Here is a 27,660-nt window from a genome sequence, read left to right on the forward strand (position 1 = left end):
ATCCAAGCACCTCATATCCTAGATGCATTATAATAAGAGTGGGACAGAGAAGAGTGGGAGATGCTTGCAGATGAACTACTAGAATCATTATTTTCTGTAGGTTTAAATGGTGATGTCTACGAAGCTAATAAAGCCTCAACCAGTGTTATTTCACACTTAGACAAGACCTGCTGAGTTTTCCATACAATATTAAATGACATGGGCTAAACATGCTTCTTTTTCTTTTCCAATTGAAAAAAAAAAAAAAACAACAAAAAGAACATTTATATAAATAAGGTCCAAAGCCTAAAAGGAACTTGACAGGAGAAAGGAAGAAGGCTGAGCTTGGACAATCATGTTAGAAAGGGAAGGGGGCTGGGTGCCATGGCTCATACGTGTAATCCTAGCACTCTGGGAAGCTGAGGCAGGTGGTTTGCTTGAGGCCGTGAGTTTGAGACCAGCCTGGGCAACATAGCAAGACCCTGACTCTACAAAAAATTTAAAAATTAGCCGAGCATGGTGGCGCACCTGTAGTCCCAGCTACTCAGGAGGCTGAGGCAGGAGGATTGCTTGAGCCCAGGAGTTCGAGGCTGCAGTGAGCTATCATTAGGCTACTATATTCCAGCCTGGGTGGCAGAGTGAGATCCTGTCTCTAAAACATACACACACACACAAAAAAAAAAAAAGAAGAAAAAAAAAGGGAAGGGAAAAGGGCAAGGAAGAAGGAAGGTTGCTCTAAGCAGTGGCCCTATGAAGAACTACGCTCACAGTCAGGCGCACGTGTACTTCCCCTACACACCAATAAAGATAATGAGGAGATGGAGAACCAGAAAGCCAATCAAACTGGTAAACGGAAAAGCCTGCTGGCCTCCCAGGTCCACCATACCTAAAAGCCCAACACATCTGAATGTTCTGGACTCACATGCCATGCACCAGTGACACACAGGGGCAGAGTGTGAGTCCATGTGAACTGAGCTGAATGGGCTCCGAAAGGTGGGAGTCCACTTTTCAGAGGGGGGATGGAACAACCTTGCTGAGGGTGCCTTTTCCATTACATACACCGTTTTGCCAAAGTAAACTAACGGTACAAATGTCCATAAAAATGCAATGGCTTAAGATAATGACTTGGGCATCTATCAGATTAGAATCAACTCAACTCTGTAAGTATATGAACTTGAGCCTCTGTAAGATTCATTTTCTTCATTGGAAAATGGTTATAATAATAGCTTACACTTCAAAAGATTAAGAGGATTATAGGAAATAATGTAAGTGTTTAATAGAGTTCCTGACACATTGGGGATACTTAATAAACAAAACTTTTTTATTATTATAAATTTTTAACTTTTGAAACATGGTAGCAGGTGAGTTACTCAGCCTCTCTGCTCCCCCTTTCCTGCATAGGGAATGGCAGGGATACCCACCATTAGCATCGCGCTACAACTAACCCAATGAGACTTACCAGTGCTTGGGCTCTCTGTTGGCACAGAGTGATAAATGACAGCTGCCTATCTAGCACAGAATTTAGAACCTCAGAGTAGATCTCGAAGCTTAAAAAAAAAATCAGTCTAGATAACCACTGAGGAGAAGGACTGATAAAATACATAAGACGGGAAAAAGAAATAAAAAGGTAAATAAGATAGAGTATCAACAGAATTCACTGACAAGGACTGGAATAAATAATGTCTTGTAACAAACAGCATTGACACTTCGCCGATCAAAATGTCACTTTTATTATTGATAAAAGTTACCTTGGAGGAAATAGTTTTAGATATTTGTTAACAATGGGCTTGCTTGTTATAATACTAAATCTCTCCCAAATTAAACTTACGAACCATTCCTGGGCAGATTTCACGAGCACAATCTTTCCAGTAAGACCTGCCCAAATAAAGTCTCCTGCATGCAGGGACAGAGAATGCATGCTTCCCCGGGAGCATGCAGAGCTCCAAGGAGAAGAGACATTATCAGAACTAGCAATGTCCAGGTCCTTCTCATAAACTCACTGATCAGAAAACCTACCTCTCCCTGGTAAGAAGTAAACAGAGATTCCACACTGCTGTCTCCAAAGCTCCTGAAGGGGCACTTTAGAAATGTGAAGTGGTGTTTTGTTCCAGGTTGTCACAAATATGGGGTGTGCTGCTGGCATTTATCGGGTGAGCTCCAAGGATGCTAAAAGTTCTTTAATAAATGACAGAGTCCAGGATAACAAAGAACCTTCCTGCTTCCTTCACAACCTTTCAATGCCCCGCCAGACAGTTCGCATGGATGGAAATTTGTTTATAGTTATCTGACCCCAGACTCTCACTCCAAATTACATCTAAACGAAAAGTATTTTTTCCTAATGATTTTTTAATTTGGCACAAAACTTGCTTAGACTATGACATTGCTTTGTGAAACACAAATCATATCTCATCTTATACATGGTGAAATGGAAACTGTGTATGAGAAGTGATACAGCAAGCAGAGGGGAAAATACCCCTGACTCGGGCAGTCTTGTGTTTGAAGTGTTTTCTATGCATGTAGCACTGTGCTAAACATTGTAAAAAGCATTAAAACAATTCAAAAGCTTAAAAATTCATTGCTACCCATGACTCTCCTTTGTTAGAACATCCCATTACATAGGGTGTTTTCAGCAGTACCACATTTAAAGTCACTTGTTAAAATATACAAATTATGTAGGATGGAGAACCCTATACCACCCTATACCACAGTATGAACCATTCACTTCTTTGTTCTAATTCTTGGCTTCTTAAAGGAAGCCCAATAGCAAACCAATGCACAGCAAATAAGTTTTGATGGAGAAGGAAAGAAAGGCCAGGTGTGAGCAGTAAGGGGATAGATCAGTGGATAGGAGGGGTCCCCAGACCATAGACCAACCAGGGGCACATGGGAAAATACAATAGTGATGGGTAGAAGGGAAGGGAAGAGAAAGAGTTGAGAACTGATGAAGACAAATACTGACTGCATTATTGGCAACAAACATTTGTGATTAAATAGAAAAGAGGCAGGGTTTAACAGGCAAATGGGCTTGAGTTCAGATCCTCAAGCATTTGTGTGCCCTAAATGAAGCCAAAGTTAGGGAAGACATGATAGGTAGGTAGGCAGGTGGACAGATAGAGATACAGATATACAATAGTCCATGGCAGAGTACCCGGTACACAGTAGGTATCCCAAAACTGCAGAGCTATTATTATTGTTCCTAGTCACAGTTTTGCCACAGGTTAGGCTTTGTAAAGCCTAAAGCAATCCTTTTAATTGCAGACAGCACTTACTTTGGTTAGAGAACAAAGGCAATAACAATAGTGGGAAAGTTTCCGGCGACCTTTATCTGTTCAGTCCTACGGATGCTTGCAGAACTCTGCAGTTCGTGTATTACAACCGGAAGCCTTCCAATGGTATCAAACGCAACCTGAACACAGGGATGCACATTCCAGGAAACAAGCTATTTTCCAACATCTAGGTCTTTATGCTGGCCTCCTGCTGTTCATGTCCTCAGCTCCAACTGTTAAAGACCACGGCAGAATGGACTGATTCTAGGCAAGCTGCGCTGGAAACAACTGTGCTTAATGGAAAACACTAGGTTGAAACAGGGCCAACAGAAATGTATGGCCCCATTCAAAATAATAAACAATGCCAAATGTCAGCAGGTGCAACTGTATCAATAAAGACCAGCATCACCTACAATTACCATATCCAATTTAAAATGTCTTGTAGATCAAACACTTTTAATCCCTTTGTAAACTCCTTTAAGTCACTGATCAATACCTCTTAGCCCGGTTACAACAGTCTCAGTATCAGGCAGAACCTCGATCAACAAAGTGTTAAGCTACAGAACTAAACCGACTTATCCTTTCCTCTTTCAGATGACCTTTGCTTGAAAAGAATGACGAGTTCCTGAGAGTTGAGTCTGAAGAAGTGAGAAGGACCGGGAGGGGCACTGTTCGTCACTCAGAGAACCGGCACTACGGGCTGAGTTGTATCTCGTTTTGACAGCAGCAGCGTAGTAAATGACAAGCCCTGTCAGGTAACACATTTATCTTCATGGGAAAAGCGGCCATTCCGAAGCAAGAATCTCAGTTGTTGTCACATCAGCTAGGACAAGAAGTCATAAAACAGGAAGGCTATCAATGCAGGAGGTACAGCGACATCTAGACTGCAATTAGGAGGAGGTGTAAACGGGCACTCCAGCCCCAAGCTCATAGGAACCCTGACACACTTCTTCTGTGTGTGGATTCCTGGCCAAGCAATGAGTGAAGTCCTCGTCAACGATCTGTGACCCCTCTCGGGGCCCAAGCCTCTGAGCTACCTTTCATTCGGAAAGCCTCACGGCAAAAGCAGCTCTGCTGCTTCTCTCAAATACTAAGTAACTAAGGAAAAAAAATGAAGTGCATTTTTTCCTATTTCTTCATTTGTTCATTCATTCAACAAATATTTATCCTGTAGTCCAGGCACAAAGCTAGGTGCGGGCTGGTCACTGAAGTACACTCTAGCAGGACAGGCAGACACGCAGCAGGCGCTACTATCAGGAACAGAAACATGCTTGAAGGAGGTCACAGAGGGTGGATCAGAGAGCAGGGAGGAGGACAACAGGCCCAATCTCTGGCAGCCATGGAGGACTTCGTGGAGGAAGCAGCATCTGGCTAAAACTTAAAAGAAAACTGCAGAATGGTCAGGTGGAAAGGTAGGGAAATAGGAGGAAATAATATGTACCCAGTTATAAGAAGACACAAGATGTGTCTGGAAGATGGAAAGAGGTTTGTAGGGCTGAAGCACGTAGCAGAAATGGGTTGAGCATGTGAACAAAATTGGAGGTGAAGGAGACAGGAATATTATCCAGATGGTTCTGAGGAATGAGAGAAGTGAGCACATTTACATACATTTCAAATCCATTTATTTATAGGTAGTTTTCCACAGGCATGCAAAGAAAAGATCTAATGGGAAATAAGATAAACCTAGATATCCTAAGAAAATCATGTAATGATTTTTAAAAATCTGAATAAATCATTAACTATGAAAATTCTATTGTACACACCAGAGAATTTCTGGAAAATCAGAGAGAATATACTTATATTTAAGGTATTGCACTTTACGTTACCCCTACTCCCAAACTATAAAACCTCATCATTTTAAACGGCTAAAACTGTAAGTTTAGCAATGAGAAACATTTTTTCTTTTACTCTCAATGGTCTCTTTCTACATTCCTCTAATCAGGCTATTATTATTAATTACACCCAAGTTGGGAATTAAAGCAATCTGGTTTGACCGTGACCATTATACTTGCTGTGTGACCTTAGGCAAGCTATTAACCACTCTGAGCCTCTGTCTCCTCTAATGAGACCCATCTCAAAGGGTTGCTGTGTGTATCTGGCAAGACAGTGGTTGAGTACATACTACTATTTCCATTTTACTAAAGAGAAACTTAGACTCAGAGAGGTTATGTGACTTACACCAGGCCATATACCTAGCAGAGCAGCCCTCAGACTTCACGCCAGGACTTCTGACTCATTCAGCATCTGGTTCTCTTTTCTCTCATAATTTTTTTTATTTTTTGGTGGTGCTTTTCAATGGTAAATATAATTAAATTTCAACTAAGATGATCTTTCTTCGTACTTTAGAAATAATAAGAGTTCTAGAATAAAGGGAAAATAAAAGGGAAGTGGAGAATAATAATAACGTGAAAAAATAGCACTGGATGAACACTTTAAATGGGTAAATTGTACGGTATGTGAATTATATCTCAATAATGCTGTTACAAATAAAAAAATAAAAATAGCAGTGGATGAGAAGTGAGTAACGTGGCATTTGGAAGTGATATGATTTTGAGGAAGTTAAAGTTTGTTGCTTCGTCTTCTTATCAGTAAAACAGGGGTGCTATTACCTGCATTATCTTTGCCAAAGAATGAGGATAAAACTTGAACCCTAAGTGGAAAAGATGCACATATGACTCTACTGCATTATGATGACACCAGAAATCATTTGAGAATGAAGGAGCTTTTTTATCTTTTTGGGTCTAATAACCCATGAGCCTCCTGAAATGTATAGAAAAAGAAGCCTACCCCCAACTGCAAGCACCTGTTCATGAGGTCATTCCTTCTCAAAATACTGAAGTCACTGAAATATCAGTGGCAGGAAGTTCTGGAATATACAGATTACATGAGCACATTTCCCGGAGGCCCAGTTACAACATAATCAAGAGGATCCATTTTCCGAATCAGGGCTTCCCAATCCAGGAGCACAGCGGAGCTCTCCTGCACCAGGCCACAGGCTAGAAAATCAAAATAAACACAAATGTGCCCAGGGTAACCCAAGCCTGGAACAGAATCCCAAGGGAGCCCTGGTCTACTCGTGTTCAAAGGCACACACGCTACACCAGACTCGGAAACAGACCTCCTCTGAATTTCCTTCCCATTTTATGAAGGAAATGTAAAATGAATTGTTACCTGTTTTCTCTTTCAGTAGGAACAACACTTCTGCTTTCCAAAGTCCTGGTTTACTGGTTTCATAAAAATAAAACAGCAATACCTAGGGCTTTATACAAGCAAAGACAAACATGACTTTTCCACTGATTTTAAAAGAAGTCATTTTTGCCCTAATTCCTACATAGTAGTAAGCTTAAAAATCAAGCCATTTAGCTCACAGTCAGGTCCAATAAATCAGTGGAAAAAATAAATGGGCGAGCATGCCAAAAACGTAACCATGGTAACACCACAGATGCATCAAGAAATGGTGTGCTCATTTGCTTCATCCCCATTTCTTAAATTGGAATCTAAGTAGGGGAAAAATTACACAGAGAACAATCATGATTCTGCAATTACTGAATTCTGCAAAACTGCATTCAACCTGCTGTACTATAACTTCAGGGGCAGCTCCAGGGCAGCTCCAGAAACAGCCCTGGATGGCTTGGGAGTTAAAAAGATCGGGATCTGCCACTTTGTGGTTACTTAATCTCCCTGTGACTTTATTTCCTTGCCGGTAAAATGGGTGTTAAAGACCCCCAGCTTCATTGGTTACCATAAGACTAAAACTCAACACTGCGGCAGAGGCAGGGAAATGGCAGACTCAGGAGACCTGACACCTCGGTCACTTTTAGCCTAGATTTTATTGGCTTACCTTAGTGCCTCAGTCTCTTGATCTATAAAAGTGGGATGATAATCCCTGCCCCACCCATGTGATTAGCATTAGGAATTATTATTAACCCAAAATATAAGGAATTATTATGAGGATATGATTAGGATTACAGTTTCCACTGCAATGCTGAAAGACTAAAAGAACCAAGGGCCACAAATTCACATTAACACATGATCACGACCTTTTCTCCATCAAAGGCAGTTCCACTCCGGGGACAAAGGCAACCTTGGGGCTCTGTCTCAAGTGACTTACAGGAAATCTCTTCTCCTCTCAGTTTTATTCATGAGTAAAGTGGAAGAATGGGGGCTGTTCTAGAATCTCTTCTCTCCAAGTCACAGGCTAGACTCTAGACTTACAGTCTAACTCACTAGATTAGTTCCACTTGCTATTTTTGCAGTAGTATCTGGAAACATTAGCATTCTAGCATATCCCTTGCAAGATATTATTTTTTTAAAGAAAACCTTTGTTGCAAACAAATCACGGCAATAAGCAGGGTACCTTGCACATCAAATTATTGCTCCTTTCTTTTGCTGGTTAAAAAATATTTCTTAAAAAATTTTTTTTTCAATCTCTGAAAGACCAGGTAATAGACAGAAAAAAGAAAAATTCCAAGTAATAAAACCAGAATCATTCTTTCCTCATACGAAAGAAATTAAACCCACCGCACATCCTCCCAGGATTCATTCCTTACGTTTAGCTGTATAGGAACACAGTGTGGCAGGACACAATGATACTTCTCCACAATTGAGCTGCCACTTTATCTACCTGTAGACAGACAGACAGACTGACTGACTGCCTTCCTTTAACTCAAAAACTCCTCTTTCAGAATTCCTATGTTCTCTGTCTTGCTTTCTAGGATTTGGTCTCATCCAGTGGTTTGGGGGATTTGGGTTTTTTACTCTGTAGAAAACATTTCCTCAAACAAAATCATACGTGAAATCCTGATTTATGAATTTGATAAATTTGGCTGAAAGGAGGAGAGGCATGGGAAGGAAGGGACAGCCCTGAGGTATTCCCTTCACTGAGGGGCTGTTAGCCACCCAATGGTCTCCCCAGAGGCCAGTCTAAAGGCCCCTGGCCTGGTCCACGCACTGGTAGTGACAACGGTTAACATTTACAGAGACGTACACCATGCCAACACTTTACAAAACACCTTGAGTCCCTCATCCCATCCACTCCTCGTAGCAGTTCTGTGAAGCTCGTATTACTGACACGACCTTCCCACGAATGTCAACAGTGGACCTTACGAAGGGTCAATAATTTGCCTGGCATTACAAATCAGTAAGCAACAGAGCCGCGACCAAAACCCACGCACACCACGAGGCTGTGCTGTTTGTCCCACTGTCATTTATGACTCGCCTAACTTGATCGAGTCTCTCGGTGGGCAAGCCACCAAGTGTTCCAGAACCAGCACTGAGCTCTTCTTTCTCCCCTTGACCTGTTCACATACACCCACCCAGCGGTGAGACGCCAAAGACTGGTTACTCACAAGGCACAGCGTGGCGGTAAAGGTTATCCCTTATGGTCTGCTGGAGCTCGTGATCAGGAGACCCCTTCTGGAACCGCTGACTGAGGAAATGTCGCAGGTCCTTGTTCAGCCTTCCTCCTGCAGGAAATATATAAAATAGACAGAACACATCAACAACAAGGCCTCCTAGAGACTGAGCAGCTGAGAGCTGTGTGCGAGAAAGCCACACAAGACAATTCTAGTCCGCCATCCTCAGCCATTAGGAGCGTGCACTTACGGACTTTGGGTTTTCCTCTCCAGGGATAAAGGCAAGCAAGAATGTATTAATATTAACAATAAAGATAAAACAGCATTGAAATAGCATTAACTTGGGGGTCCTATCTCACACAATACTAGAAGGCCAAAATAATAAAGAATTTAAACTAGGCTATTACATTTAAAATACGCGCCATAGACACAGTAGACACTATTACTGCAAGAATAATGAAGACAATCCAGCAATAACTGTCAGATTATAAAATGTTCTTTGACGAGGGACCCAACTGGTAGGAATTTACCCTGCAGATAGACTTACAAAGGTCTGCTCAAATCTCCAAGATTATTTATTACAGCATTTTTTATAACAGTAAATTAATAAGAACAAAAACAAAAACCCGGAAATAACCAAAAGGGATCAATTAAGCATAATTCACTCATATAATAACTACTTTGCATACACTAGATCTTCATGGGTTGATATAGACGGAAAATATGTGGAATCGTGCATAATGTCTGATTTCTTTTATGTAAAAAAGAATTCAGAAAAGGAAAGACTATGTATTGATAGAGGGAATCATAAGAAAGATTAAAAGAAATTTCCTTTAGGGAAAAAGAACTGAAATGGCAAAATAGAGGAAGAGACTTCACTCTTCTTTATATAGACAGACAAACAGATACATACACACACACACACACACACACACACCCCTCCCAACCTGTGTTGCTTTTGATACACTAGATACATATTGTTTTTTAAAATTATTGTTACTGTTTAAGCCATAGTTATCTAAGTGAGTCTATGTGTTTATTTCTTTGCAATTCTCCACACTTAACAAAAGAAAAGCTAAAAATATTACATTGTTACAAAAATGTGTCATAGAAAAGAGACTTTTTTAAAATCATAATCATAAATTACAGTCTACAGGATCAACAGAAGGCTTGTAGATCAACCTAGCTAGCATTCACTCTTAATGGAGAAAGATGCTTCAATGGCAGGCAAAAATAACAACGCTAAGATTGCCGTTCCATTTTTAGACAAGACACAAATTAGGTAAGAGCATTTTTAGCCTTAGAGAAACAATGTAGCAACCATTAGTAACCATGTGAGCCACAAAACTCATGTCTTCAGATGGTAACTTCCCCATGGTCAAAAAGAGTAAATCATGAGGATGACAATGACGGCTAAGATGATTATTTCCTACCTAGGGCAGAAGACTACGGCTCTTTATTTTAATATCATGTTCAAAATAATATCCCCTGCTATGGCTGCTCATTTTGGAATATACTAATAAAACCCGATTTAAACTATTTTATTTGAGTTGTATTATACCCAAGGTTTCAAGTGGCCAAAATGAAAATACGTATATTTGAGTTAATTTTAAGTCATTCAATCATTCACCAAGTATCTATGGAATGAAAACACCTACCTACCCTACAACCCCCCCCCCCAAATGGGCACAAGGTTTGAACGGATAGTTCACAAAGGAATATATATGACTGGTCATTAAACACATGAAAAGATGTTAGACATCATTAGTCATCAGAGAAATACAACTTAAAATCACAATGATATCTCACTAAATACCCAATAGAACAAAAATTAAAAAGCCCAATAATATCAAATGTTGACAAGGTTGTAGAGGAACAGGAACTCTTACATACAGCTAGTGAGCATACAAAGAGACTCATACTCTTGGGAAAATAATTTGGCAGTATCTTACAAGGTTATACCTTCACTAGCCAGGTGATCTGACAATGGCACTCATATTTACATGAAGGAAGTGAAAACAAGTCCACAAAAAAACCTATATATAGTGGCCGGGCGCGGTGGCTCACACCTGTAATCCTAGCTCTCTGGGAGGCCGAGGCAGGCGGATTGTTTGAGCTCAGGAGTTCGAGACCAGCCTGAGCAAGAGCAAGACCCCGTCTCTACTAAAAATAGAAAGAAATTAATTGGACAACTGAAAATATATAGAAAAAATTAGCCGGGCATGATGGCACATGCCTGTAGTCCCAGCTACTCAGGAGGCTGAGGCAGGAGGATCGCTTGAGCCCAGGAGTCTGAGGTTGCTGTGAGCTAGGCTGACGCCACGGTACTCTAGCCAGGGCAACACAGTGAGACTCTGTCTCAAAAAAAAAAAAAAAAAAAACCTGTATATAAATCTTCACAATTTTATTCATAAATAGCCAAGAACTGGAAACAACCCAAATGTCCATCAGAAGATGAACAGATGAGCAAACTGTGGTATATTCAAACAATGGGATGCTACACAATAATTAAAAGGAACAAACTACTAACACGTGCAGTAACATTGATGAATCTCAAACATGTAATGGTGAACAAAAGCAGCCAGACACAAAAGAGAAAATATTGCACAATTCCATTTATATATAAAGTTTTGCAATAGGCTAAACTAATTTATAGTGACAGAAAGCAGTTCAGTGGTTACCAGGAGCTGAGGGTAGGCAAAGATTGATTGCAAAGGGGCATGAGGGAACGAGATCTGTGGAGCATATGAATGTTGCCATGGAGGGAAACCGGGTGAAGGGTAAGCAAGGCCTCTATACTATTTTTTTACAACATCCTGTGAGTATATAATATTTTCAAAATAAGTTTTTAAAAAGAAGGAACACAAGGGAACTTTTGGGAGGAGATACTAATATAGTATTTCTTGATTGTAACAGTAACAATGTGGGTTTATGTATTTGTCAAAACTCACAGATCTGTATATGTAAAATAAGTGTGTTTTATTATATGTAAATTGCATCACAACAAAATTGATTTCAAAACTGTAAAATACATATAAGGACTGAATGAGGACTACGTGCTAGGTACTGTCTAGATCCTTAGTTCTCTATTTCCCATTAGAAAGTTGAACTCAAAGGAGAACAGTAAATACTGGCAGTTAAGACAGACAGGCCTAGGTCTGAATCCTGGCCCCACTGCATCTTAGCTAGCACACCTGAGCACAGGGCTTCATCTCTCAACCTGACTCTTCTCATCTGTGAAAATAGAACACTGACACAATAGTAGCTCCATCACAAAATTGTTGTGAGCATTAAATGGGGTGGTACATTCGGACAGTGCTTAACAAAAATCACTCAATGGAAATCATAATTATGGTGTTGAATGGACAGTTATTGAGGTAAGTGAGGAAAGACCTAAAATCAATCCAAATGCGAACTGTTACTCTTTAAAAAAAAAAAAAAATACACATAAACACAGAATCTATCACACTGGCTCAGAAATAGCCAGAAACAAAATACAAGCCTAAGCAGATTTGAATTAAAGGATATTTCTAGTGTTTCTAGAAGTGAATAAAAGTCTACCTGTGCTAATAAAATGGTGTGCAGGCATATGGAAACTTGTTAATAAACATTTAGTGTGTGCTTAATATATTCCAGGCACAGTGCTGAAGGTGAAGTTCAGGAAACAAAATCAACTGGTAAATCACTGACATGGATAGTTATACCTGCTAACTCTAGCTTGAGGTATAAGGCACTCTAGAATCTGATTCAAAAGATAACAATGTTCACCAACAAAATTCCCGTGGCCTACAATCTAGGATTTGATATTCCTCTTAAGAGACAACAGTTCTTGACATTAAAAAGACACTGACAGCTATCAATTGAGTAGCAAAGATGTCTACAATATCTAAATGTACTGCCTGAGTCAAAAGCAAAATTCCAAAGGAGATTCAGGATACAGTATCTCTTTATCCCACCTACAATGTAGATTCATACATCCTTATGAATCATATGCAGTAACTATCAAGATACATCAGGGGAATGTAGACTGGAAGGCATTCTTAAGTGTAAGCTTAAGAATGGTTTACACTTGAGCTCTATGTTCAAACTACCCAAGCTAGCTAGGGTTTATGATCACCAAACTAAAACTCCTCTCTACTGCAGATATGCAAAAGGGCAGGGTTACCTATGCTGCCGGTTAACATTTACTCTGTGTTCTGTGACATTTCGAAGTAAAAAGCCTCAGCCTTCACATTCCATTAAGAATATTGTATTTTTTTTGGCATCTAATCTCAAATTAATTGCCAATTATTCAGGGGACCTGCCTCTAAATCTTATCCTAATTGTCAAGGGCAGCGAGCCAATGAAATAATAAATTGCAAGACAGTTTGTCACAGCATCTTCACTTTCTTTGAAATTCGAGATTTGTTTTGTAAATGGGAAAGAGACCATAGGTCAGGAATACAGTTATGTGCAGCATAATCTATCATTTGAGGATGGACTACATATACAACAGCGGTCCCATAAAATTATAATACTGTATTTTTACAGTACCTTTTGTAGGTTTAGATGTGTTTAGATACATGAATACTTATTGTGTTGCCTGCAGTATTCAGGACAGTCCCATTCCATACAGGTTTATAGCCTAGGAGCAATAGGCTACACCATACAGCCTAGGTGAAGAGGGCATACCATCTAGGTTCACGCAAGTACGTATCGATGATGTTCACACAATGACAGAAATTGCCTAAGGCCACATTTCTCGGACTATATCCCTGTCATTAAGTGATACATAACTGCATGTAGAACTTTCACCAAGAAAAGGGTTCAGCACGTACTGTGAGACAATTTTATAATTTAACAAGAGAAAATGGGGCTTAGATTCTATCTGGATTTGCCATTATTTTAGATTTCTGTATCTTTAACTATATATCTCGAATTCTCCTAAATTTACACTAATACATCTCTGCTTTTTTCACTCATTATTTTGTAGAATTATAACCATGTTTGATTGATGTTATTTTAAATGTATAATATTCAATTTTAAAAATTGAATAAATACCAAAATTTATTCCCCTTTATAGAAAATAAAGCTATTTCCAATATAAACAATGTTCCTACAAATGTCACTGTAATGCCTTTTTATTAAATTTTTTTATTGCACAAATGTGAGGTTTCTTTCCTGCAGACGATCTAAACCTGGAAATGGACAAAGACATCTTCAATTTATCTTGTTATTACTGAATTCATCTCCAAAATGGTGGTGCCAATTTACCTTTCCACAAACAGTTTTGGAGGTCCTGTTTCCCTATACTTAGGCCGACATTTGCTATTGTCACTATATTGTGGGACCCCGAGACCACTCCTGGATTTAATGAATCACTAGGAAGATTCAGAAGAATCAGTACATATTAATGGTTGTACTCATGGTTGTAATTTATTACAGCAAAAGAATAGAAAGCAAAATCAGCAAAGCAAAAAGGCACATGGGGCAAAGTCCAGAGGAAATCAGGTGGAAGTTTCCAAGAGTCCTCTCCCAACGAAGTCACGCTTACACCCCAGAGGGACATGAGTGAAAAGCTGCCCACCAGAGAAGCTCCTTAGACATTCAGGGCCCAGGGTTTTTACTGAGAGTTGGTTGCATAGGTAGCTTCTGCCTAGCACAAAACAAACTCCAGACTCTCAGAAAAAAAGCATAAACAACAGCATTTGGATGGACAGTTTAGACACAGTGAGCCACTCTTATCACTTCCAGGAATACAAGAAATCCCTCGAAATCCAAGTTTCCAGATGCCAGCCAAGGGCCAACTTAGCCTTCGAACTAGCTGCCATTAACTCTTTTCTGCACAGTCCAACTTTGTACATGCTTCCCATCCTGATAAAGATAAAATGATATGTGGGCATTATATTAATTCACAACTCATGAGATTAAGCATTCTATCACACTTTAAAAATCATCTTTCATGTTTCCTTTTCTGTGATTTCCCTATTCATATTTTTGTGCATTTTCCTGGACTGTCTTATTGCTCTTGATAAAAATGTTTTTTATATGTTCTAGATAGGGTTCCTTTTTCACTTATTTATGTTGTGAATTCTGCTTGTCACTATTTAAACATGAAATGATCCTCTAACATAATTGAGTTGTGTAGTTTCTCTAACTTTTCTTCTCCCATGCTAGATAGTTTTCTACTGACACTACCAGAAGCATCACTTTTAAGGTGATGGATTATGCGGGGACCCTGCTTGGAGTGATCTCTATCTCCTGGGATATAGATCCTAAAAGGAATGTTAGTCGACAGAAATAATCTTCCTGGTCAAGAAACCAGGTTTCCCAACAGACCACTTTGAGTCCTCTTAATTCACCCATTTGTGACCGAGAGGGCAAAACGCAATTCCCTTCATATGTTGTAAGTGCTGCGCATCTACAAGCACATCTAGAAGGTCGAAGAACAGTGTTTCGTTACAATGAGAACTGACACTTTAATACATTTCAAATTTTCAATGCTGAGGGAAACCTGCATGAGGATATTTAAACTAATCACACTTTCAGGTGATTCTGCTTTAGCACACAATTTCTTCAAGGAATGATTATAGTTGTGGAAAAGGTCCATTTATTAAGGCAACACAAATGGTTTACACTGCAGTGGAGCTATTACAGCAAAAAAATCTATCAGTTCAGCACTTTACATTTATAAAGAGTAGGACTTTTTTAAAATACGGAACTATAAATTGAAAAACAAATTAACTTGTTTTATAGTCAAACTTACAATCCAAAATTCATTTAAGTCAAATTTGTCTGAAAAAAGATGTTTGCTATTTGTTTTCTTTCTAATATATTTTTTCTAACATTCTTCCTAACATTCATAAGTTACAGGGGGGTTTACTGTTTAATGGGGACAGAGTTTCAGTTGAGGATGATAAAAAAGTTCTGGAGATAGATGTTGGTGATGGTTGTACAACAATGTGAATATACATAATACCAAAGAACTGCATAGAACTTGAAAACAGTTAAATTATAAATTTTTATGTTATGTATATTTTACCACAATAAAAATGTAATACAAATTAATTACAAGATTTGAACCATGCACAATAGTACAACAAAGAAAGTTAAAATCACCTGTAACTTCGTTTGCAGCACAATTAACATTTTGGTACTGGATACCCAGTGTATGCATACGTGTGTACACACATATACAGTTATAATACACTTGTGCATATGGGAGGTTCATTCACTCATTCAACAAATATTATATTAAGTGCCTCCAGCCAAGGGTACAACAAGGACATTACAGAGCCCCGAGCAGGAAGTGACATGCCCATATTAGCAAGGAAGAACAGGGAGATGGCCTCTGGGCAGGGGCAGTTGTTAAGATGAGAACTAAAGGAGGATAAGAAGCTAGTTAAGCTCTGCAAAGGGTCAGGGAAAGAGTATTCCAGGCAGAGGGAAAAGCATATGCAAAAGGTTTAGAAGCAGAAAAGAGGTTGGCGTGCTAGAGAAGTCACATGAAGCTCCAACAAAGGGTGGCACAGGTTGGGGATAAAAAGAGAAGCAGGAGCTAGACAAATTTGTGCCTTGCAGGCCACCATAAGGAGCATATATTTTGTTCCAAGGAAGAATGCACTGAAGAGGTTTTAGTCATGGAGGTGGAAAGTGTGGTCTAAATTTTGAGGTTACTTTCGCAGCTGTGCAGTGGGTCACATGAAGAGGCAGGGAATGGGAACAAGCCAGTAGAGCTAATCATACAAGACCTGAAGTGGCCTGGACTAAGGAAGAGGCTGGGACGAAGGGCAGGCAGGGACAGAGAGGAGACATAATTTAAAGCTGGAACTGATTCAGTTTGCCAATATGTTGGAGGAAGATACCAAACACAAGCAAGGAGTCAAAAATGGTTCCAATGTTTGTGCTTAGCTGGTGATGAACAGATTTGAGTGGAATATGGAGTTCCATTAGGAATCTATGAAACATACAGAATCATTCACTTTGGGAGGCAGGAGGACTGCCTGAAGCCAGGAGTCTGAGAACAGCCTGAGCAAGATTGAGACCCTCTCTATACAAAAAAATGGAAAAATTTAGCCAGATGTGGTGGCATGCACCTGTAGTCCCAGCTACTTTGGAGGCTGAGGCAGGAGGCTGGTTCCAGTAAGCAAATTAATTTGGAGAATGGCCTGTTGAGAAATAATTAATGACTGCCATTATCATATGTATTTAACCAAAAACAAACAAAACAAAACAAAAAAACCCTCACACCCAACAAGTACACAAATTGGGAACATCAGTATCCCACTTCTTTATAGAATTATTTCTAATCTCTCTTCTCCCAAACAACATTTGAACATTGGTCTACTAGATAGATCAAGGGTCAACAAAATTTTTCTGTGAAGATAAAATAGGGCCACATAATACCCACCTTTCAGCCTTTAGAGTACATACAGATTCTGTCCAACTACCTAACTCAGCCTAAAGCAGTCATATGTGAATAAGGTTTTCAATAAAACCTTATTTACAAAAATGGGCAGTGAATTTGGCCCAGGGGCCATAGCTTGCTAATTCCTGGTCTAAATACTGGCCCTGCATCTCCAGCCGAGCAATTCTCCTTAAGTAATTCTCAGAATAGAGCTGAAGTGGTTCTTGGGGTGGAGGTGGAGAGTATCCATGGTCTCCCAGGTTAGTTTAAGCCACAGTTCTCAAACTATGGTTCCCTGACCATCAGCAGCGGCAATGCCCAGAAACTTACTTGCAATAAAAATTAGTGGGCTGCACCCCAGACTAAACCAAAACAGAAACTCCCAGGGCAGCGCTCAGCAATCCGTGTTTTACCAAGCCTTTCTGGTGACTCTAACACGCCAAAGTTTGCAAACCAATGGTCTAAGCCATACCAAAGGCCCTAACAAAATGTGAGGAGCTAGACTCTCTTCTCACAACAGTTCTCGTCTCTCAAGTGCTGCTGCTCTACTGCAGGGCTAATGACAACAGGCACACCACCCATGACTCCAGGCAGCGGGGACCTCATCAGACACGCAGAGACAGAATCCATTCCCCTCATGGTATAGAGACGATTGTTCTTTCAGTCACGTTTCTATAAAACTTAAAAAAGAAACATAAAAAAAGGACCGTATGGTGAATCCGTGATGTGAAATACAGGCTGCAAGACAGATTTATACATGCTGATGAAGCTCAAGAAACTACTATTTACGTTTAACTACCCACATGGACAAGCATGAAACATTTTGCTAGCACTCCAGGAAATCCGCTTTCTTACTATTTCCTGTCTGTCTTCTCTATTCTTTTTCTCCTGGTGAATCTTTTCATAATAAATTTCATCCCACAGTGAGGAGAAACTTGAATTAAGCATGGAAAGAAAAGCAAGCTTAAGTTTAAATTCCATCATCTCTGGTTTTTTTTTTTTATTATTTACAGCCTTTTGTGCTTCTTATATTTACTCCAGTTAACTAAGATAGTGGAAGAACACCTGTTCAGAAAAAAATAATGAAGCATTTATACAAAGAAAACAGGAACACAATGTTCCCCTGTTGGCCAAGTATTATAGCTGGTGTGAGCTTGTGTCCAGTCCTAATAAACAGCTGCATGACTCCACCAAAAGCTGAAGTCAGATGTGGCTACACTCAGAAACTTGAGTGGAATCTGAAGACATGGTGTGTCTGTGTCCTTCAAGAAGACACTAAATTCTTGGAAAGATACTCATTCAGCATCTAACTGCACCTGCTGGACTCAAAAGATGACAATGAACATTTATTAAACACTTTCAACAGGCCAGGTACAGTGCTAAGTAAAAACTTGATAATCCTCACTCCAATCTAGTAAGGATGCCAGTCCCATTTTACAGAAGAAGAACTGAGGCTCAGACATTGCCCCATCACCCAGCTAGTAAGCAGCAGAGGTGGGACTCACACCCAGGGAAGCATGACTGACTGTGCTCTTATCCAGTGAGGTCCAGCAAGGGTTCACGATAAGAATGATGCCAAAGACAAACTTGGATGCACTAACTTAGAAAATAAAAGCAAAAAAAGCAATATATCTTCTTTCTATGTTCAAGTGCTTTCACTTGCAAAGGTGTTTAAAACAGTTTCTGCTTTTAGAAAGTCTCCCCAAAGCATAGCTGGTGTTGTGGGAATGTCTTGACATGAAAAATATCCGTATAGGGTGTATTTCTCTCATAGTATGTGCTTAAGAGCACTGGGTCTCAAGCCAGGCTTGATTAGTTCAGATCCAGGCTCCAAATTCACCAGCTGACTTTGGGAAAGTAGCTGAACCTCTCTGAGTCTGAGTTCCCTAATTCATCAGGTGGGGATAATGACAGTATCCGTTCAAAAGGGTTGTGATGAAGCCGAATGAGTTCATGCATTAACACAGCATCTAGCACGTAATAAGGATGCGGTAAATTGTTATTCTTTTACCCAGGATCATCACAATGCAGCATGTAAGCTTGACTGGAACCTGAATGTAAAAACACGAGGAAAGACATTTATGGTTCACATGGGGTAATGTTGAGTATGGATGCAAAGTCTGACGATGTTACCGAGTGAGTCTTGAGATGTGACAACCATATCATGGCTTGTAGGAAAATGTCATCATTTTGGGATAATTGCTTATTTAGGAATGAAGTGTGATATCTACAGCCTACATTCAGATAATCTGGCAAAATGGAAATATGTGTACATATGGAGAGATGGAATGAGTATGGCAAGATGTTAACAGCTGGTGAATCTTGGTGATGGGGTATACATTACGCTGTTCTTTCAATGTTAGTATGGGTTTGAAACTTTTCAAAATAAAAACAATTCACCATTTTTCTGAAACAGTTACACCGACTACAATACTAGAAAACATCTATGTGAATCTCAATATGAAAACCAAAGACTGACTTCCGTTCTAAGCTGCGCCAACATTCTGTACCAATAATCCTCTCAATGCTTACTACACAAAGAAACCAGGAAGGTGACATCTGAATAGCACTGGCTTCCAGAGAACGCACCACCTGGGCGTATAAGCAAGGTTCCTTCCCAGGAACCAGCACCCGGGATTAAAGCCTTGCATTCTAGAGTTTTAGGAATCTGCTGACAGGTAGGATGTTTTAGATGTTTTTATGCAAATGCAACTGAGATCCCATTGGTATTCCACAGCCTCAAACATCCGTAGTAATTAACACAGCTGTTCTTCTACCCTCCCAGACTCACCCCAATTTATTCTCAGACAGGGATAGATAATCTGGGTTGCAAATTCTACCCTAATATGGTCTGTTTTCATTCATGCAACAGTTGGCCAGGGCCAGAGTTCCAGGCGCTCTGACCTACGTCGGGAAATCTCATACAAACAGTGTTACAGTACAGCGTGCCCCTGCGGTGTCTACTGGACTGTGAGAGCAGAGACCACCAGTGATACACAGATCATTTGATGGTTCTGAAAAAAGCGACAGTATTTCCCATCAACAAATCACCCTTATGAGTCTATTCTCTGCACAGCAGCCCTCTTTAAATATGTTTCAAAGTTGGAAACAAAAGAGAGAGCCACTAGTAATTGCTATGGTCACAGGAGGAAGGTGGAGAGAGAGGACCTATTTTATGTACATGTGGCTGCATGCAGGTTTCCTCAAGTTATTTTATATGTTGCAAGCCTATTAAGTTAAAAATTATTAACCCATTAAGATTTATCTCCACAATTGATCACAACTCCCATTTTTAAAGACTGTGGCACATAGTGTACCTCTTTAAAAAATACTTAGGGGAGAGAGTTCTAGGCTGATCATCAGATATTTCTAATCTCCATAACTCCATAAACGATTATAATTTTCACACTCTACTACTATCATTCCACTTCACTGTAGTCTTCCGGCTGCTATTCAAAAGTGATTATAAATAATGGGGCTATAAAAGCCATTCAGTAATTAGGACACTCACTGGCCATATGCCAGCCTCAACGATGGAAGGTGATTTATGTAAGACAACCCCGTCACATCTGCCAGCCTGGTTTCCCCTCTAACTGGCTCTCTGGCTGCAGGTTAACATTGCTATTCACAGCGTTTTTTTCCTTGATTGGAGAGCAGACTGGCAACCCAAAGGGCTACAGCTTTTTTAACTTGATATACCAAAAAGAAAAAAAAAAAAAAAAAAGGAAAGAAAGAAAAGAAAAGGAGGGGAAAAACCCCAATAAGCTTTTCTTGCTCTTGCTATTTCACATATCCAGAGGAAGGAGGGAAAACAGAGAACAAAATACACTGGATCAGGTCAAAGTCCTGGCCTCTGCCATAGACTTGGAAAGAACTAAATGAAGTCCAAGGACAAAAACACTCAGACCTAGCCAGCCAAACCTCATCCCCTCAGCACAGGAGGCTTCAACATACGTAAGCCTAGCCCAGCGCATGCTTCAACAAGTATTGCTCAACAGGAACACCACTGCCATCTTGGCCAGAACAAGTCTTTGTTGTTGTGAGTCTATCCCACGAACCTCTGGACATTCAGCATCTCTCTCCTTGGCAGCACCACACTAAATATGCATGGCATGCTCCCCAGCCATGGCGAGGACCCCAGAGGGGCAGTCCCACCCGGAGATGGGGAAATGGAAAGTAATCGCGGACAGTATACTGAACTGCCCCTTAACACATATGATGAATCTTCTTTCCTATTTGTCTTTTAAACCCGAGAGCATACTAGAAAAGAATATTGCAAAAGGGCCCATTATTTGGGATGATTCCTAATTGCTAAGATCATATTTGATATGCACTTGCTTAAATACACATACATGTCTTCTGGTACAGGACTGCTGACCGAGAAGCAGCGGAGCTTAGTGCTGGGAACACAGGTTTGAGATCATGCTCACAAGGGCTCAGCAGAGGTCCTCTCTGACAGCTCTGTCTAAAGGACACTGCTCCATCAGGATCGATTCTGTTGCTCTATTTTATTGTGCTCACAGCCTAACGTACCATTCATTGAAATTTTCTCATTTTCCTTTTTGTTTATCATCTGTCAACCTCCTACCCCCAAGGAGAGGTTCCTATGAGATCTGAGATCCCTCAGCCTAGAGAAGACCCTCTTGACCTAGAGGAGTAGTTGGCACAGTCTAAGTGACAGATTAAGTGATTGAATTTAGGATGATGATAATAATTAAAACACCACAAGCAGCAAGTAGCTCAACCAGAACTAGGCAGACCTAGACCCATTCTGACTTTGCCATTTGCTACTTCTGTGTGTTCTTGGGCAGGTTTACTTAATCACTCAGGGTCTCTAGTTCTTCATTAGTAACACAGGGATAATAATAGCACCCACCTGACAGGGCTGTCACACAGACTAATGAGAATGCGCGACACAATGCTCACTAAATGTGAGCTACGCTCCTGCTCATCATCTGACTTGAAAGTAACATGTTTCCAAAACACCTTTCATGAAATTTTCTTCTCCAAGGAGAGAACTTTTTTCAGATTCATGATTATGACATAGTATATAAAACAAACACGTTAAACAAGCCACCATTTCCATATCTCCAGACTGCAAACAAATTAAAACCGATGTGTTATCACCAGATTGCGTTCACACACCCACTTCTGTTTGTAGCAGACTGTATGGCCGAAGGTGTGCAAGCAAAAACAGGATCACCTTCCAGGTTCGTGCGAACCGTGATACAACGCAGAGTAGCAAGTAACTGCCACCCCCCGCCCCCTTAGCCCAGCACCAAGCATCATGGAATGTGGCATCTTTGATTTTACCACTTATGTATGTGTCCATTATATGTGTGTAGTGTTTATTCATTATTTAATCTGCATTGCCTTGAAAACTAACATGCTAAACATCTTGTCAAGTGCTAACAAAGTGTCTTTTCATTTATGAAGTTTCTGTTCAAATTGTTTGCTAATTTATATTAGGTGGTCCTCCTAATATTGACTTGTAAGAAACCCTTCGAAACCCTGCATACCAGTCCTTTGCAGAAATATACTTTTCAAATATTCTCTCCCAGTGTGTGAGTGCCAATTCATTTTCTTAATGATGACTTTTGATGAGTGGAAGCTTTTAATACCTAATTTATCAACTTTATGGAGTTTTTTTCATTATCATTCATTTTTTATGGATGAGTCAGAAAACAGCGTAATGAAATAGAAGAACTCTGGGCAAAGATTACGAGACCTGGATTTGAGACCTAAATCTGCATGGGTATCTGTGTTTGGGAAAGTCACATGTGAGCGTTAATTTTGTGTGTTGACTGGGTCACAGGGTGCCCAGGTATTTGGTCAAACAGTATTCTGGGTGTTTCTGTGAGGGTGTTTTGGATGAGACTAACATTGAAACCAGCAGACTGAGTAAAGCAGATCACCCTCCCTAACATGGTGGGCCTCATTCAATCAGCTGAAGGCCTGAATAGAAAAAAAGTGCTCATCCGTACTTGAATAAAAGGAAATTACTCTTGCCTGACTGCTTTGAGCTGGGAATCAGTTTTTTCCTGCCTTCAGACCAGAAGTGAAACATAAGCACTTCTGGGCTTGCAGCTTGCCAAGTGCAGGTCTTGGCATGTGTCAGCCTCCACAACTGTGTGAGCCAATTCCTTATAACAGATCTCTTTCTCTCTATATATACATCCTGTTAGTTCTGTTTCTCTGGAGAACCCTAATACATCATCTACCTCCTTTCGCTCCAACACAGCATGAAGCATTCTACTCGGTGCTTAATGAACATTGTTAGAATCTCTAATAAATTGGTCCTAATTCACATATCTGGAAATGAATAGGTTGGATTCAACAACCCCAGAAGTCTCTCCCACTCTAAAACATTTGGTCTCACTTTTCCCTTCCAACAACACCTTTTCCCTCAGGTGTTGTCTGTCAAAATTAATTCGGCCGTGCCTCTCAGAAAAAGTGACAAAGCCCCCTCCTAGCTAATCAGCTCAGAAGTAATTCTAACAGGCTGCTGCTACAGACCACCCTGTTCTGGCTTGATTGCCTACCTTTGCGGAAGCAATGCTAGAGTTCAAACAATTCAAAGTTGTTTGCGTTACTCAAACAATCCCTACTCACAAGAAGGGCTGCTGGAGCTGAATGCTCTCAGCTTCTCCTGCGTATATATTGCTTATATACAGACATATTTACCACACTGCTAAAATAACATTTAAAACTCCTACAAAGATGCCAAATGCACCAATAAACCCAACCACTGAGTGCTCCTACTAGGCAAGCAAGTCCCTGAAACCCCAGAGTTACCAAAACACAGAAGGGGATCAAATGCTTGTCAAAGGAACAAACTGAAACACATCCGCGCCTCAGCCTTTGGGAACTGCGACATCCTCTTTTTTGTTGCTTGATTCCAGACCAGTTGTTATGAGAGAGAAATTTATCTTCAGAAATTAAAATGACTCTAAATAAATTTTGCAACACCCTTTGAGACCAACTCACATCCTAGGGAGACGCCAAACCACAATTGAGAATTTTTGCTTTATAATAAGCCTGTATTTTAAAAAGAAAATTACGTGACAGTGATTCAGAGCTGTATCAAGAACCCGAAGGAATACAGTTCACAAAGCTCCTCACATGGACGCACCAGCAACAGCACAGAGCTGCTCTGTCCTTGGGTCCTGGGGTGTTCTACAACAAGGCACCAGCCCGGCTCCCTCAGAAGGTAATGGTGACTGGACGTTGTGACCGCTACGACAGGGGCCTGAACCTCGATGAACATCAGAATCACCTGAGGCATGTCTAAAATAATACCAATGCCTAGGACGCCACCTCACACCAACTAAGTAAGAATCTGCGGAGAAGGACCGGGCACTGGTATTTTTCCTTATCTGCACTAGTGGTTCCAAATGCGTAGCCAGAGTTCCAAGCCTGGCCTACTTCTCAGATTCTGAATTCACAGCAGATTCGCTAATTGTCAGAGTATCTGTGCAGAACCTTCTGTTTATAGAGCATCCCGCCATATGATCTTCTAAGATGAAGTGCCCTTAGCTTCCAAGAAGAAATGTAAGACTCTGAACCAGGTGCAGAGTAGGATGGGAGTGAAGAACATCAATGAGACAAGGAAGGGAAGAAATTCTAACACCCTCTCAGAGTCACAGCCCTGGGAATTTAAATTGTGTTTTTGCCTGCCCTGACCAGGAAGGAAAACTCAAATTAGCTGTGTAGAAATTTTGTCTCAAAGGACCAGGAGCCTCTCAGTGACCTGTACTTTGATGTCTCTCACTGCGGCTCAGCCACACTTTTCACTTTCGCACCAATTCCTGAGAAAAGTCGTGAGTAATTTACATGTAGTGTGAAGAACAGACATCAAATGTAAAGGGTGGGCCGGGGGAGGTTTCTGCCTGGCTATGATGGATGATGAAGAGCAAGGTGCAAAAATGCCTGCTGGGAGCACAAACGTGGGGCTTTCCCACGCTGCAATTGTAATAATGATGTCTTAAAAGTTGCACAGGCTGACTTCTGAAGCTGCACAAAGCATCAACACATTCATAAAGAGCTAGAGAAGATGAAGGAACAAACAGAGGCTCCCCCAAATTAACCACAGCTCAATGTGAGTGCTGCGAGCTAGGCAGTTACCCCACTGATGGATTCTGCAGTCAAGCCAACACTGAACCATGAGCTACCTCAAAAGGTTTCCTCAAGCACCAGCACCAATGAACGAATGCCTGCAGCCACTCCCATATCCTGATCAAGCCCTCCAGTGCACACAGGAACAATCGATTTCCTTTAAGGATTCTGCCACTGGTTGAAGATACAGGTGCTATGACAATCATGCCCTCTGTCCAAAAGACTCCCAGGGAATGAAAAGGCTTTGGGAATTTTCCAACAGCAAACTAAAAATATTTAAGTCTAACAGAAAACCACCTTCTTCATCCAGACACCAAAATGTTGCCTAACGTGTTTTTATATTGGCTTACCTAGACAATGACCCTATCTATTACCTTGATATGTAAGCTCTATTTATACATTCCAAAGTCACACTGGTATCTTAAAAGTTCAAGCAAAATCAAATTGTAAAAGTAAACCAGTTACACTTTCTTTCCTTTTTCTTGATAAAAGAAGGCTAGCTTAACATTTGCTTTTCTCCCCATAATTACAAAGATTCTGGAAAGAGACAATGTAGTCAAACAGGCTTCGGCAGAAAATAGCTTTTTAAAAAAGTCCCCTATATAAAAGAATAACAAAGAATAAAGCTCCATCTCTCAGTTGATAGGTATTACCTGCCTGGAAATTAAATCATACTTAGTGCTTTCTCTAGAAAAGACTTCTGTTCCAAAACGAGGGTCTAATGTTTTGAGTTGTGCAAGCCAAATCAGCTTGAAGAAACAGAAGGCTCTGCTAAGCTTTAGCAGAACAAGCCCTAACATAATATGCCAAAGAACACGTTTGACAAAACAGAAGTAGAAAAATATTTTCAAAATCAGTTCTTGGCTTAAATATAGCATTTGGCACCTCAAGTCAACACAGAGAAGAAGATATAGCTTGGCGGTGCCATGTGACTTTCCGAACTGCTGCAGGCCAGATGGTGGGATTCGTTATTCATTTCTCAGCTACTCACCATCTTTGCCCTTCCATTAATGACTTCTCAGTTCAGGGACCCTTAGAAGGGCTGGAAAGAAAAGAACTGGATAAATGCATAGAACTAGTTTTCTCAGAAATTATTATCTCCTTTAAAATGACGTGACTAGCGAACAGCCCATGCCAACTCCACAGCTCTTGTTATTAAGTGTTCTGCATCACACAGCCAAGTCCGTGTCTCACCTGCTGTCTACAAAAAGTAAAGGAGCAATACTTCCCCTTCTGGGAAGACGTGGCAGATTTACATTTCCCTACTCCTCCCACTAAGTACAGCTGTAGACCTTGGATCTATAAAACAAACACGAAGATTCTGAAACGTAAAGAGAGCAAGGCAGACCTTGAGACAGACCTCAACACAGAGATTAGTTTCATGGGTTTTCTTTATGTCTCATATATCCCAGAACTGGAGCTGAAGAAGCCAGCAACTGGTAAAAACCAATGAAATGAAGAAATAAAAATGCCCAACAAGAGCCTGCTCTTTCTAGCTAAAGAATCAGGAAATAGGTAGACTGGCAAAAAATTTTTAGACAGTAACTGTTCTACTGCAGCCAAACACTACAGAAAAAAAACTATTATTCTGCCACCACTCAAGCCAGCAATGACTGAGTATGGAGACTAGACTTCCACACTTTGCAGGCTGTAATGGGGTATCCCAATCTCTGTTCCCCACTCCAAAGTGCTGTCAGAGAAGACTGAATACAGAGGTAGAATTTTCAACCCCACTGGGTAGAAACTCTTTTCCTCCCATATCTTTGGAGACCCCACAGGAATTCAGAGCTCCTGCCCCACACGGCAGTAATATGACACTTCCCCCATTGAATGTCAATGGAAGAAGAAGAGTGGGGAACCTGGACTTTTACCCCTGGTTGTAACAAGGTGTCATCCCCCACCTTCCCTAGCCAATGTGGTGTCAAACAAAACCATCTAAAAAAGAAGGTGTAAGTAATATTCAGAGTCTCATTACATAATGTCCTAAATGCCCAGATTTTAATTGAAAATCACTCATTATACCAAGAATTTTAAAAAATCTCAAACAGAATGAAAAAGACAATAGACATCAACACTGAGATGACAGAGACGTTAGAATTATCTGACAACAACTCTAGAACAGTCATTTTAAAAATCATTCAAGAAGCAATTATTTAACACACTTGAGGCAAATAAAAAAAGTATTAAGTTTCAGAAAATAAATAGAAGATACACGCCAGGAGGCTGAGGCAGGAGGATCGGATCGTTTGAGGTCAGGAGTTTGAGATCAGCCTGAGCAATAGCAAGATCCCATCTCTACAGAAAATGGAAAAATTAGCTGGGAGTGGTGGCACACGCTTGTAGTCCCAGCTACTCAGGAAGCTTAAGCAGGAGGATTGCTTGAGCCCAGGAATTTGAGGTTGCAGTGAGCTATGACAATGGCACTGCACTCTAGCTGGGGCAACAGAGCAAAACTCTGTCTCCAAAAAAAAAAAATGAAAAAAAGAAAAGAAATAGAAGATATAAAAATAAAACAAATAGAAATTTTAGAAGTTTAAATTATAATCAGTGAAATAAAAC

At 40.4% G+C, this 27,660-nt stretch overlaps 1 protein-coding gene across 6 annotated transcripts in view; it reads right to left on the reverse strand.

Moving 5' to 3' along the window:
* MAGI1 (membrane associated guanylate kinase, WW and PDZ domain containing 1) overlaps positions 1 to 27,660 on the reverse strand; it is a 719,842-nt gene that overhangs the window by 236,256 nt on the left and 455,926 nt on the right. For all 6 annotated transcript variants that reach the window (XM_012638256.1, XM_012638264.1, XM_012638250.1 and 3 more), the window contains exon 2: positions 8,594 to 8,710. In XM_012638256.1, coding sequence (XP_012493710.1) covers positions 8,594 to 8,710 — 117 coding nt within the window. The remainder of the gene's footprint in view (positions 1 to 8,593; positions 8,711 to 27,660) is intronic.

This window comes from Propithecus coquereli, unplaced genomic scaffold, assembly GCF_000956105.1.
Source record: "Propithecus coquereli isolate 6110/MARCELLA unplaced genomic scaffold, Pcoq_1.0 Scaffold1, whole genome shotgun sequence".
Taxonomy (NCBI): domain Eukaryota; kingdom Metazoa; phylum Chordata; class Mammalia; order Primates; family Indriidae; genus Propithecus; species Propithecus coquereli.